At 46.9% G+C, this 13605-nt stretch overlaps 4 protein-coding genes across 4 annotated transcripts; 2 read left to right on the forward strand and 2 right to left on the reverse strand.

Annotated features, from left to right (window-relative positions):
* Positions 1–87: 87 nt before the first annotated feature.
* Positions 88–2624, reverse strand: DFL_005587 (uncharacterized protein; the record flags this gene model as incomplete). The annotated part of the gene is made up of 5 exons (XM_067634869.1): positions 88–242; positions 304–568; positions 633–2373; positions 2435–2511; positions 2592–2624. 5 exons carry the CDS (start codon positions 2622–2624, stop codon positions 88–90), a joined length of 2271 nt encoding a protein of 756 aa, XP_067489357.1.
* Positions 2625–4751: 2127 nt separating this feature from the next.
* On the forward strand, positions 4752–5841 carry DFL_005588 (uncharacterized protein; the record flags this gene model as incomplete). The annotated part of the gene is made up of 2 exons (XM_067634870.1): positions 4752–5256; positions 5324–5841. 2 exons carry the CDS (start codon positions 4752–4754, stop codon positions 5839–5841), a joined length of 1023 nt encoding a protein of 340 aa, XP_067489358.1.
* Positions 5842–7178: 1337 nt separating this feature from the next.
* DFL_005589 (uncharacterized protein) lies at positions 7179–8883 on the forward strand (the record flags this gene model as incomplete). Its single annotated transcript, XM_067634871.1, has 3 exons — positions 7179–7232; positions 7318–7434; positions 7513–8883. The coding sequence occupies 3 exons, from the start codon at positions 7179–7181 to the stop codon at positions 8881–8883; spliced, it is 1542 nt and encodes a 513-aa protein (XP_067489359.1).
* A 395-nt stretch (positions 8884–9278) lies between these two features.
* On the reverse strand, positions 9279–12931 carry DFL_005590 (uncharacterized protein; the record flags this gene model as incomplete). The annotated part of the gene is made up of 5 exons (XM_067634873.1): positions 9279–9931; positions 9992–11502; positions 11554–11628; positions 11688–12373; positions 12440–12931. 5 exons carry the CDS (start codon positions 12929–12931, stop codon positions 9279–9281), a joined length of 3417 nt encoding a protein of 1138 aa, XP_067489360.1.
* Positions 12932–13605: the final 674 nt, after the last annotated feature.

Raw genomic sequence — 13605 nt, forward strand, 5'->3', positions numbered from 1 at the left:
GTTCTACGTATTTTTCACCGGCGATGATGTTACGCAGGAATGTGGTGGCGGGGGCCCAGCTATAGTTATCGCCGGTTTTGTGGAGGGTTATGCGCACGCGACCGGTGGTGTTGATTTCGGCGGATTTTCCCCAGAATTTTTGGCTTGGTTGGGGGATTGGGTGAAGGTCCAGTTTGGAGAGTCGGCTTGGGCGGCCATGATTAGAGGGCGATGGCAGACCTTTTCGGCGAGGAAGCGGAAGCCTAGTGTATTGAGTTAGTATCATTTTGAAAACCTGGGGAATGGCTGAGGAAAGGGGAGTACCTTTATCCTCACGAACTAGTTCGTATGTTTCTCCAAGAAGTGGGTTAAAGGGTTTACGAATTGCACGTTCCTTAGCTCTAGTATTTGAAAAGTTGCTAATTGCAAAAGCGGCGATATAGAGGAGGCGTTCGCTGTTTGTGTCCGGCGCATCGGCAGCGTAGTCGAGGAGTTCGGAGTACTCGAGCTGTTCTGCGATCTTTTGGAGGGCGCTCAGGGGCTCGTTTGCAGATACCGGCATGGCAATTGTGCTGAGATCTTTGCCGACCTATTTTCTTTCGTTAGTGGCTTCTCATTATGATTGCTGGGAAAATTTTTTGTTTGGAACATACGTTTTTCCTGAAGAAAGCGATCAAGCTGGGTGGTAGTACTGTGGTACCCTTCACCGTTTCTCTTCTGGAGACGGCCTCCAATGGCAGAGGACTAAGATCCGATGCTTTGGGCGGGAAGGCGTTAAAGCTCCCAGACATACCGCTGAAACTTTGATCATCCTCTGAATCTCCACTTCCCTCGTCATCGGTCGCATAGGTCTCACTATGACCTTCTTCGCTATCATTATCAACAATGACAATTCTGCCTTCGTTGACGGTGGCCGTATCCCCGTCATTAGCATCGAAAAACTCTTGGTCATCAACTGACTCCATGCTCTTTCGGGAAGCAGCGGAGCTCAGGACGCCATTGGCAGATGGTTTGCGGTGGAGATACCGCCGATGCTTGGCTTCTTGTACGATTTGTGTGATATCAGCGACAAAAGCGTCGAGATCCGAGAGAAGTTCGTTGAGGTGAGGTGTGATATCTGCATTCGGCAGGGGTGGGACCGGTGGGATTGGTAGTGCGGATGCGACCATGTGTGCAGCTGTCATTCCGACTCCTGCGGATAGAGACTTTCCTCGTTTCTCCCTTCCGGCAATAGTAGGATTATTGGCTAGGGACGTATTACCACCGCTCGCCTTTCGCTTCCAAAATGGACGCTTCTCATCCGCCGTTGGTGTAGGTCCGGACGTTGCTACGGTACCTGCCCCAAGCTCGGATCCTAAACTTGCCAGGCTGCCCCGTTTTACATTGGAAACGGAAGAGGACATGGTAGTCAACCGACGAGTAGCATCTCTGATCCCTGAAATCCTACCCATCAACGACTCTACTGCTGCCCAACCTTCATCTTCTGCGCTCTGGTAGGCCGCCGAACTGGGCAAATGGCTCTGACTCCCTAACCTGGGAGGTTCATCACGTCCCATCCCGATTTCCGTCCGCTTCTGGGCCTTCTGTGAAGCTCTGTTCAAGGCATCTTTCCATCCTTGCCATTCATTCAGCGATGCTGCACGCAAAATCCAAACCTCCGCCCCGGAGTCGACCGTAATCTCGAAGTTTTTCTCATTGGCGCTCAACTCTGCTAGGCCGAGGGGGATAGCGCCTCTCAGCGACGAAGAATCCTTATTAAGATAATACGAAAGCGTAGATGATGTGAAATCCAATGAGAAAAACCGGCGTGCAAAACCTTGTCCCTTCTTTCTCTTTCTCTTTTTCAAAATGCCTGTGTAAAACCCAGTTGATACGGACATGCCATTGCTTTCGGCAACCGAATCCGTAGAGGCATTGACAATAGTCGAAGAGAGCTGAGGAGCACCCACAGCTGGCGGTAGGGACGATGTAGACGCGGTAGGGGAATCGAAATGGTGCATATGATGACTGGCCGGCGCAGGATTACTGGACGGGTATGTCAAAAGCACCAGAGTGGCGGTTTTGCTGGTTTGCTTGGAGAATGTGTTATCGAAGACTAGAGCCCAAGCACCGCCTTGGCCGGCTGGCACGTCGAATTTGCCGGTGGTGACCTTTTCGGCCTCGATTTTGCCGTACCATTGGACTTGCCGGAGACCCGAGGCCTCGAGTTTTTGGATGGTCTCGGCTTCGGTGGAGTTCGTTCGTTGGGTGCGGGGGCGTTCTTGGGATGGTGCACTTTCGTCGGGTTGGAGGACAGAAGCACCGGAGGAGATGGATGGGGCACCGACGGTCGAGCTGGAGAATTGGGGAGTAGTGCCCCCGGGAGGTTTTATGTGCTTGAATAGGCCGAAGTTTCTAAGTAAATTAGCCTATCTGGACTCGTAGATCCGATCTTGGTGGAGGGGAAGATGCATACATTGACTTCTTGTGAGGCTGGATACTCCATGAGATAACGTGGTCACCGGCGACATTGACATATCGGATCAGGTAGGACTAGAAAATAAAAATATAAAGCATTAGCAAGAACATGCCGACAAGGATATGAAGCATTTTCAATCGAGTGCGAAACTAACCCTGCTGTGAATTTCGAGTTGTTCCATCGCCATCTTGGCAAGTTTGTCGTGAATTGAACAGCGTGGAACCCGGTAAGACGGATTATGCGAATCCCATGCGACCCAAAAGCTACGATACTTTGAATATTTGATATCAATTCGAAACGGAAGTATAGAAGGGGAAGAGTCAATTAGTCCAGCGTGAGATTTCGAGTTGGAAAAAATAGTAAGCTGAAGTGGAGCTAAGTCAGAAGTTATCGCGGACCGCGTCGTTTAAGACCAATGATATGTGGGGTGGGGCCTGCGCTTTAGGCCTGTTAAGTTCGGTGGGATCTAAGCTAATTAATCTAGTTGGAATGCGAACCGGTCGGAGATTGGAATGCCAAAAGTGCTGTGGATATGTCTTGCAAGTCTACAAGGACAGATTGAAGCCGAAGATAATGACTAACAATTGCAATGTCTAGATGTAAATATGATAAGATGCTAAGTATACGTCTGTATTGATGATGGATGTTGTGGTGTTTTGGCGAAAGACAGCTGAACTGTGTCGGCGCCGGTTTGGTTCGGATAACGGCAGTCCCGATACTTTTATAACTCGATCGACTGACAGAAAGGAACCACAAAAAAAAAAGTACGGATTTAGCCTCAATCGAAGGTATCCCGGGCAGAGGGAGAATATTGTATAAGACTACCATACATACCTCTTTATATATGCATATATATTCTGGAATAACAATGCATTAACGTTATAGTATAATAAGACCGCGTGGAGGATTCTCGCCCAGAGTCTTCGATTGCGGCGGAGTTTTGTCACCACGTAACCTCTTGAATTCAGATCGGATCTTTCTACGTATACGTGAGAGGTAGTAAGTAACTTGACGGACGTCGGACGGCCCCGCTTTTAATATTATGGGTGTTTTTCCTTTGGGAAGTCTGTGGTCCCACCTGTCCGAGTTTACTTAATCAAACTTTCGTATTTCGTGTAGACAGTTCCTTCTTTGTTGACTCTTCCTTATTACCCTCTTCGTAATTCTTTTCCAGTTTCTGTCGTACCATATAAGAGGTATATGGTCCGGTACGGTGCAGCTGGGTGAGCTGGTCCAACGAGACCAACTAAGGTGTATGCATGAACAGCTTTTCGAGTAGAATTTCGGGCCGCCCGCGGACTATTTTATACGCATAAGTGAATACTCTAGTCAAATGAGCACTCGAGGAAGTTCTTACGTATGTATTGAATTGCCGCAGCGTGCCTAATTGCGGCTTATTTTTGTCTATAAAGTATCGTATATCGCGCGCCTTCTTCGAGCTATAACCAGGCCAGGTCAGGGGTATAAAAAGTATGACGTCTAACAAGCCATCTACCCTGCGGAATATAATTTCAATGCGACTTTTAATGCGACCCGATCGAGCAAAGAAAAGAACGACCGGATGAAGTAGAATATCCTACCTATAATCGATCGATCAACTTGAACTTCTCGCCCATGACCAGCGACAGCTACCTTTATATATGATTTATAGTTATGATGTATAAGCTCAGACATTTCTGACGTCGAAGCGCGGAGTCTTCCATATCAGACTCGAATTTTTATCATCCACACACATAGTTAATACTAATATAGTCGAACATCAATCCCTGGCTAGCCGAAATAGTCTCGTATACAGCTGGCCAGTATTGGAACAGCTTACGAGATTACTTACCACGGTTCTTTCTTACTAGCTGCCTCCAAAAAATCTCTCAGACTAAGAGCTGCATCGAGAATTTTACTCAGCTCCATGGATCCAACAAGGTTGTATCCGGACCAGACTAACACTGTTGGGAAAAAGCACGATCCATATCATCCATACATCAAAACCAGGGCGAGCCTCGGCTTTACCGGAGATCTAGTGATTGTGGGGGCTCAAAGACTTAAAAAGGTTAACGTTTGGGTTACAGACCGGGATTGATGTCTGCCGGAGCACCCCTCCCTAGCTGGCCTAGCTCCTTGTCTACCACAGTCTATATCTATCAGACCAGCGCACTTTACAGATATGCGCGCATCGATACCGTCTCTCTTAACTAAGTCCTAACCTTGGACCCCCAACTTTTATTCGACACCGTTCGCATAATCACGCTGTATATTATCCATGTCGAGATTATTATATATGGAGATAAATTGTTAAAAACAAAAAAAAAAGAAAACCATGGAGGACGACCAACAACCCCTCATATCATCCCAACATGATATCCAAATCCTACCCTCTTCCCTCCCCTCTAACCCCTCAGAAACATTCCACAACTCTTCATACTTCGCCACGAACCCCAATCGTGAACTCCCTTCCCCCTCGGAAATCCGAGATCGCTACATTGCGACTACAGAATACCTCGAACGCGCTCGACCACCACCCTCAATATACCCAGACCAAAACCTACTAGTTAAATGGGGTACCGAAATAACCATCGCAGAAGGTCAATGTTTATATTTCTTAAAGCAAAATTTGAGTTCTGAAATCAATGTACCCGAAATATACGCCTGGCGTCAAGAGGACGGGTTTACGTTTCTTTATATGGAGTTGATAGATGGGAAGCAACTTGATAAAGTTTGGGATGAGGTTTCTGAAGATGAAAGGGAGAGTATATGTCAGTGCTTGAAGAAGATGGTATCTTCGCTGAAAAGGTTGAAGCAAGGTCCTGAGGATCGGTTTATAGGTAATCGAAGCTCTCTCTTTTTTTAGCATTTTCTTGTTAATAAAGTATTGACATTATAATTTAAAAGGCAGTATATCCCGAGGACCAATAAGAGATATAATCCTCTCGTCACCAAATTTACCACCCGCAGGTCCCTTCACAACTGTCCGCGAATTTCACAATTGGTTTGACTGTCTTTCCAGACCACGGGAACAAAGAGACCATTCCCCAGACCCACTTCGGGCCCATTTACTCGACGACTCTGAAATTGTCTTCACACACGGCGATCTCCACCCTAGCAACATCTTAATCTCATACCCCAAAAAGGATGATGAAAACGGTAATCTCATAAAAAGAGACAGTGGATTCGTATTAAGCATCATAGACTGGCATCAATCAGGTTGGCTTCCGGAATACTGGGAGGGATGTAAAGCCCTCTGGACAGCAGAGGTTGGAGGTCCCTGGGCGGCGAAATATATACCCAAGTTTGTGAATATGGCTATGCTTGGGCCTGAATTGGTTTTTAAAGTTAATATGTATGATAGAGATATAAAGGGGACGCATTACGATGCGTGGAATTGGTTTGTGCTTAAGCTGGGGATGTAGATTTTTATTTGATCGTTTTCAAATCTGTGGACCGCACCTTCAAGTTTGTATTTGTATTTGGGTACCAGTACCAGCTTGTACAAGTTCCTCTGATTCTAGTGCTTGTAACACATCGACCCTGGCGTAGGAGTTTGTCGAGCAACCTGGATGACCCTCTCCACATCACTTATGTTTTAAAACCTTTATTAGCGTTTCTCCACTAGCAGCGATATAATTAAAAGATTGATGTACGTACGCAATCTCAGAAATAAATGTATTCTTGTGCCGACGATTTGTCTTTCCATAGGCCGCCGTTGTAGGAGACGAGGGAGAGGGTGTTTGGCATTTTTGCAACGTTCGATAACGAATACGGATTGATATTCGAAAACACCACTTCCTTGGAGTAGCAGATCTTTATATGTCGTGATGGGGATATAAAATATCTAGGATAGTGTAGTCCCTCAAATAAACTAAGGCGGATGACACTATCTCTCTGGCCAAGACCAATTAATGCCAATCGAGACCAACGCCAATTTACTTCTACAAGTACACGCGTGGAGGATCGATATACAAACTCCTCAGTATCCGACGGGCCGGAGAATGTTAGGTCGACGGACACCGACGCAGTGGCGTTTTGCTCAAGTTCGTGAATGTGCCCTGGTTAAATTAAATACAACACTGACAACTCTAAATATGACAACTGGATACTTAAAAAATGGCATCGTGGTATATAATCGAGGCAATTATCACCGCAGTATCCTTTCCATACAACTATTCATTTAGATCTACCTTTTAATCTTGATAAAACTTGTGGCCAAACGGCGTCTAGGTACGAGACTATCTTGATAGCAGAAGAATGGTATAACTGCCTGCGAACAATATTCATATGAAACATAGTTCAGCAATCGAATGATATATGATATCGATTCCCCAGTTCGATATCCAAATTTATCAAGCTAAATCTCCTAATGTATTTGCTTCCAAAAAAAATTTCAGGCCTCTTTTCCGATTCATTTACAATGATGCATGAGAATTGTTTCGAAAAGTACGTAATTTTGTGTGGTTGGCCCGCTCGAATTTCAGGCAGTGAGTGCATGGGTTGCCGGCCATCCCACCAGCTGAAAAACTGCCCATGCGATAATATCCGCGTCGTCGGCATATGCCACTGCACCGGCCCGGCTTCAACCATATAGCACACTAGTACGAATAAATATTAAATCGTGCCTCTTCGCATTCTGGTCGTGCGTTGAAAATTTTATCGCCATGTCCACATCCTAGTACTCTCCACCTCCTTCCTCTTCGAATTCAAGTTCCCCAATTAGTTCAATACTCGAGATAGATTGATTTAAGGGGAAGCAATGTCCGTCAGCGAGAAGAATCTTATAGGTCTTCAACCACCGGGTAACCCCACGGTACGTACACCTCCTCTTCGAAATTCGCATGAGTTGCATTGGCTCTGGCCCAATTGATTTTTGACCGAACTGAACAAACATCTAGGTGGGCCCGCGCTCCCTCACTCATTACCAACGCAACGATCGGAAGTGTATTACACTTCAAATCCTGCCGTATACCAGACCTTACGTGCTGCCTTTTTCAAAAGTTTTGACCGGTGAAGTAAGCATATTCCAACTGCCTAGCCTGCACAAGTATAAGGGCATATATGCTAATTCAATTGATATAATTTATGTGTAGAACTTTATAAATGAGATATTGGCTTTACCAGAAGTGAGCACAACCGATGCAGCTGAAGTAAAGACAAAACTCGAAGATGGACAATGGAGGATAATCGATGAAGCTGGGTTGGTGGTTAGGATTCAGGATTGGGAGGAACTGGTGGGTGAGGGGCAACAGATTATTGTTGATACCAATGGGAAGGTTAGGAGGGAGAGCGAGAGGGTCGATGCTCCTCGTGCTCCTACCGCCGTACCTGCAGCGGTTGAGAACCCAGAGGTTGTATCCGCGAATACCGAATCTGAAATACCGAAGACTGCGAAGCGTCCAGTGGATCAGTTGGTTAGTCTTGTTCCGCAAACAGGAGCAGAGGAAGAACAGGAAGGACAGGAAGGACAGGAAGGACAGGAAGGACAGCAAGGACAGCAAGGACAGGAAGAACAGGAAGAACAGGAAGGACGGGAAGGACAGGAAGAACAGGAGACAACTGAACTACAACAGCGGATGCAAGAAGGAACAGTTGAAGAGCTGCGAATACAAGAGGATGAAGAGGGTGGGTCTCAAGGAAAAGAAACAACCGCGCCCGTAGGTGACTCTGAATGGGCTTCCTGGGACAATTCCAATCAAATGCCCCAGGGAGATGGTTGGGACACCACCGGCCCTGTCGCACCTATGGACGACGACTGGGGTTCTAGTAGCTTTGCTACCATTAGAGGCTCCGATTGGGGTAGCTCCACCCCTCGAGACTCTGAATGGAGTACGAGTTCTGCTCCCAAAGACTCGGACCGGGGTTCCAATTCCACCCTTCACCCACGTGATAAAGGCGGCGTGTCCATCCGCCGGCCTCGAAATTCCGTTTCCAATACCGACCGACCCAATCATAACAACCCTCGAGAATACTCCCCAAGTACCTCCAAAACCTTCAACAAACCCTGGAAAATCCCCCGCTCAACAAGTCCCAAAGGCTTCTCCAAGAGTAAATTCCCAAAGAAAGTCCACCTAACATTCTATGCACCCTTCAAACTACCCCGAGGATTCCCACCGACCCCTCAACCACTATATAACAGGTTTTCAATACCACCAGAAGCTACAATGTCTCAAGTGGCATTAAAGGTTCTAAGCAGATCTCCGTTTAGTAACATGCCCGTCCCGAGTTCTAGAGGGTTTGAACCGGAGAATCATGTTTTTGTGTTTTTGGAGTTGAAGGAGGAAGTTATTGACGGGAAACGGGTGTTGGAGAGAGGAAGGATTATGAAGGTACTTGGGAGGATGAGTATGGCGGAGATGGGGCTTAGTACTGAGGGTGGGATTGAGGGAATTGGGAGGTACTATTTTATCGTTAAGGATTTCTTCGCAAGGGATATGGATTTGGAGGGGATCAAGAATAATTAGATCTTACAATGACCTAATTATACGGGTTTTGAGAGATGGACGGGTCAAGGAGCCTAACATCTATACGAGTTCGGGGTGGTCTCGCGCGCCAGCCTCCACGAAGTGGTCACATTTGGGGTATAGTTATACCTAGTCTTGTGTTGATTTGTACTTTGAACAAAAAAAATATATATATAGACTTGAACTTTAGGGCTCTAGCTAGCATTCTGAAATATATATTTAAGTACTTTGGGGGTTGGAGGTATATGATATAATACCTAACGGCGAACTAATTCATTAAACCCCGATCCATAATACACCACCGAATAACCCGCTACGCTAGCCTGAGCCCGATTAGAATACACAGACAGACATTAAATCCCAGTTCTGTTCAACCCAACCGCAATCTCCTCATACTATTCATCCACCTCTCCATCCTTCATCTCCTCATCAACCTCAGCACCCCCATCATGCCACCTTATAACTAACCCCGTCTTCCTAACATCAACCCTCTCCGGTTCCGGCTGCTTCCACTCCAACTGTCTAGTATCCCAATTTCCAATCCTATCTTCCGTACTCATCGGCAATAGTCTAAAAGTACTCCTAACCCCCCACTTATGCAACAAATCGACTAGTTCTTCGTCTAGATTGAAATTCCGGTTATTGTGCAATGCATAATCCATCACTGTCATTCCGACTGTGTTCTTCCTATTCAATTCTGCGCCGCAACTGTGTAATACTTTGAGTAGGAGGAGTACTAGCCCGCGGGTTTCATTAATTCGAGATTCTGAGTATTCATCTGTGTATTTTCTAATGATGATGTGCATGAGGGTGTTGCCTAATCCGTTAGGGAGAGGGTTTGGCATGTTGACGTCCGCGCCGGCGTTTATGAGGCCGCGGAAGACGTCCATGAATACTGGGAAGCGTGGGTTTGAGGGGAGAGCCCAGTTGTGGCTAATGTTGAGGAAGAGGGCGGTTCCGAGGTCGGATTTGGAGTAGGTTGAGCCATAGCGTTGGAGGAGACGGGTGGTGGAGACAGAGTCATGTTGGAGGATGACTTGCTTGAGATCTATAGAAGATGTTGTTAACATTTTGGTATATAATAGGGAGAGAGGAGGGGAAAATGTACATGTGAAACTAGCAGCGATATTAGTAGCTGTGTCGGCGTCTGCGTCAACTACACGACTGGTCTGGAGAGAGTTAAGGTGGATGAGGGTTTGTCGTAATTTCTTTGGATCATTGCCATGACGGATAGTTCGGACTAGCTCGTCTTTCCAGTCACCGGCTAGTGGTGTGGCAGCGATTGGGATGTCCTCGGAGTCCTCGGGAACGTCAATGACGGACCAATTAAAGGCTTCGGATGCAATGCTGGTGAGATTAACACCGTGGGACTTTGCAGCCTCGAGCATGATTTTCATCATATCTGCCTCGTGACGGACCATAGCTAGATGGATTGCACCTGCGAAGCACGATTGCTTTTCTTCAGCGGTGAGATCTGGGTTGGTGACTATAGCTGAAGAAAGCGTTTGAACAGCGGGGAGAGAACCAGTGGCTACAGCCCAAGCAAGGGGAGTTCCCTTTGGAAGGAAGAATGGGAAGTGGAGCATCGGTATCTCAGGCGCTATAGCGTTTAATCTTGCTCTACAAGATGATACAGCGAGGCTACAGATCTCAGCCATGGACTCGGCGGGGAGAGCGAATAGCCAATGAAGTGGTGATTCATTCCCATCACGAGTGTTTGCGGAGGCCCCGGCCTCTAGGAGTGTCTTGATTACTTCCGCATTCCCGCTGCGGGAGGCGATGAGCAATGGAGTTTCATTACGTTCGTTCATAGGATTCAAGGTCCAAGGCCGTCCAGCGAAGCGCTCTACGAATGTCTTCAACATCTCGAGGTCTCCAGCCAACGCTGCTAAATGGAGAAGAGTATTGCGCTCGTGTCCGTCAAGCTGGATCTGGCCCTGCACATTTCGAAACTTCTTGGAACGTAGATACTCCTTCATTGGTTCAAGGTCCATATGGAAGCACTGCACATTACGCATGCCATTCTCTTTGGCATAGGAGTAACAGTTGTATCCTGAGTTTCCTCGAAATTGGGTTCCGGCCAGCCGTGCAGACGAATTTGGAAAGGACCGTGGGGAGATCGTGAAACCCGTTGCAACAGCATCAAAGGCCCACTGTTGAAGAGTATCCGCAGGAACAACTCTCGGTGAGTTTTTGACTGCAAGCATCTCATACAGGGCCTGGGCTCGGACGTCGCCGATGCTAGCAGCTTGTCGTAGATAGAGTATCCCGCGCTCTGCATCGTAGGAATAGAACCCAATGGCAATATCAAAAAGTTCTCCAGCTGCGAGTGAGGTAAATTTGCCGCTCTGTCGTTCTTGATCAATTTGTTCCAGTTCATGAAGATCCATGAATCTGTATCGCCTCAAAGGCTTCGCAACAGGAGGTCGATACTCTCGCGGATCTGGCGGCTGGTACGCGGGGATGGCGAAGCCTGGAATGATGGGCACACCTGTGAACCTCCAATCTATACTGCGAATATAGGCTTCTTGAACCATTAGTCGCAGGAATGGGTTTATTGGGACGCCGTCGGCTGCCTTAAGGTCGGGCAGCTGGGCCTTCTTGGTATGCTTCCGTATGCTAATAGATATCAGTTATACTGTCAATAGCGTAGGAGCAATTGAGACTTACAATGCATCGAGGTGTTGAAAACTTTCGTCCATGGACATATTTATTGGTGTGGACATGTGTAAAACGAGCCGTCGACTAACAAGATGTGTTAATATTGTCTATAAATTGAATGTATAGATTTTGGTATAACTCACCCTTGCATTGGAAGCTGATGCTCCAACATGTCAGCTTTGACCCAGAATCTGCAATTGGGGTCATGGTGTATGAGCCGCGGGATCGCATTCCCAACCCTGTCTAAGACGTTCGAAGGGAGATTGTAATTCTCAAGACAAGCACGAGCGAAATTTGGGAGGGAAGAGCTAGCCACTGAGCTCTTAGCTAGTGGAGACCTCCCTGCGAGACCAATTGCAGACCACAAGACAAGACCGAAAGAGTATGATTCGAGAGCTATGATGTCCGCTTTCGAAGCCGGGAGGCTATCACCAACTTCGGGGGCCTGCCATCCTTTAGTACCTTGGTACCAGACCATATCCCCAGGCTCAGTTGGAAAGAAACCGCAATGGCTGAAGTCGCTGATCTTTGCAACTATACATTCCTGCTCCTGGTAGACAAGGATGTTCTTAGGATTAATGTCACCATGGTAGATGCCATCTTGGTGTAGAGCGGTGAGGCCCTGTAGAGCATCATGGCAAAGGTTGAATTGCTCTACAGCACCCAGTCTCTCTGTTGCAAGGAGCTCACTGAAGGTCCCCCAAGCTCTTTCCTCAACTAGAATTGGCGTCATCAGGGACTCGCTATTGAAATCTTCCATATCGAATCCCCAGGCGAAGAGCTTAACGATATTTCGATGGTGTCGAAGACTATCGCGAGCAAGTGCTTTCTGAGTGTAGAATATTTGTATTAGTTATGATCAACCCAGCCTTCCCGGAATTAGTACCTAATTTACCATTTCTCTGACTACAGCAGCTACTTGCTCCAGCTGCTTTGCCTTCTTTTCGTCCCCTCTCATGTCACCGACACTATCTTGACTTTCTGAGACGACGGCAACCCACGAGGTTGATGGATCATCGAGTTCCTGGGGTTTCTTGAAAGATGTTTTCCCTCTCTTGAAAGCAAGCCTTCTAACATCGATACCTTCCCATAGCATTCCATCTTCAGCATCTCTACCTTCGGGAAGCTTATGAGCATAAACTTCAAACTTGGCACCGCTACCAAGAGCCTCGGCTTCGTATCTATCGCGAGAAATAAGTTTTGGACCGATAATGTTCATCGATCGGCCCAACTGGAGCATTCGCTGGCTGACATCTTGTTCAGATGGATCTCGCTTATAATTCGAGATGATCACGGCGCTGGATTGTGAGGGTGTAAGGATCGGAGCCGATGGCATCGACCAAGAAGAGGAGTCGACGTGGGGAGTAATATCCAGTTCGTCTGCCATGATTATGGTAGATAATGGTTCATTGGTGAGGTTGTTGACAAATTGGCTAGTTCATATATGCAACGTGTATATGAGCTGGATATGATAAGAAATGGATGGTGGTCGAGTGTTTTGGGAAGAAGGAAATGGACTATTTGTAGATCGACGACGTATGACCGAAACGTTGCAAGGCAGTGTGGCTGACTGCATTTGGATTGACTCACGGACGTGTAGCGCTGCAGCCTCGTCATCGCGCGGGATTTTGAAGCTAAATGAATCTTTTACACGGCTGGATAATCAAATCTACTAATAGATATACCACGAATACTATAGAGTGTGAAGGGTCAAGCAGTTGTGACTGGCATCGATACCAGTCGAGAAGTTTAAGCTTAAGCTTGACAGCAAGCTTATACCAATGGCGCTATCACGAGATTACGTATAAACTAGAGATATAGCTATTATAGCATCGGATTTCACATTTAATCTACACAATGCATATATGCATATGGAAGAATCTTGGTAATCGATAAAATATTATTAAGCTTAGCCACTGCAGGTAAATGTCGTGAAACAGTGATATGGAGAACCGGATTGACCATGCAGCTGTGGCGCGTACCAGTTCAGAAGGAAGGAATAAACGACCTGGGCCGACCGTACTGATACGACGTATGGGCTGGAAATTCCCGCTTAATCGT

This window comes from Arthrobotrys flagrans (assembly GCF_004000055.1).
Source record: "Arthrobotrys flagrans strain CBS H-5679 chromosome Unknown unitig_9, whole genome shotgun sequence".
Taxonomy (NCBI): Eukaryota; Fungi; Ascomycota; class Orbiliomycetes; order Orbiliales; family Orbiliaceae; genus Arthrobotrys; species Arthrobotrys flagrans.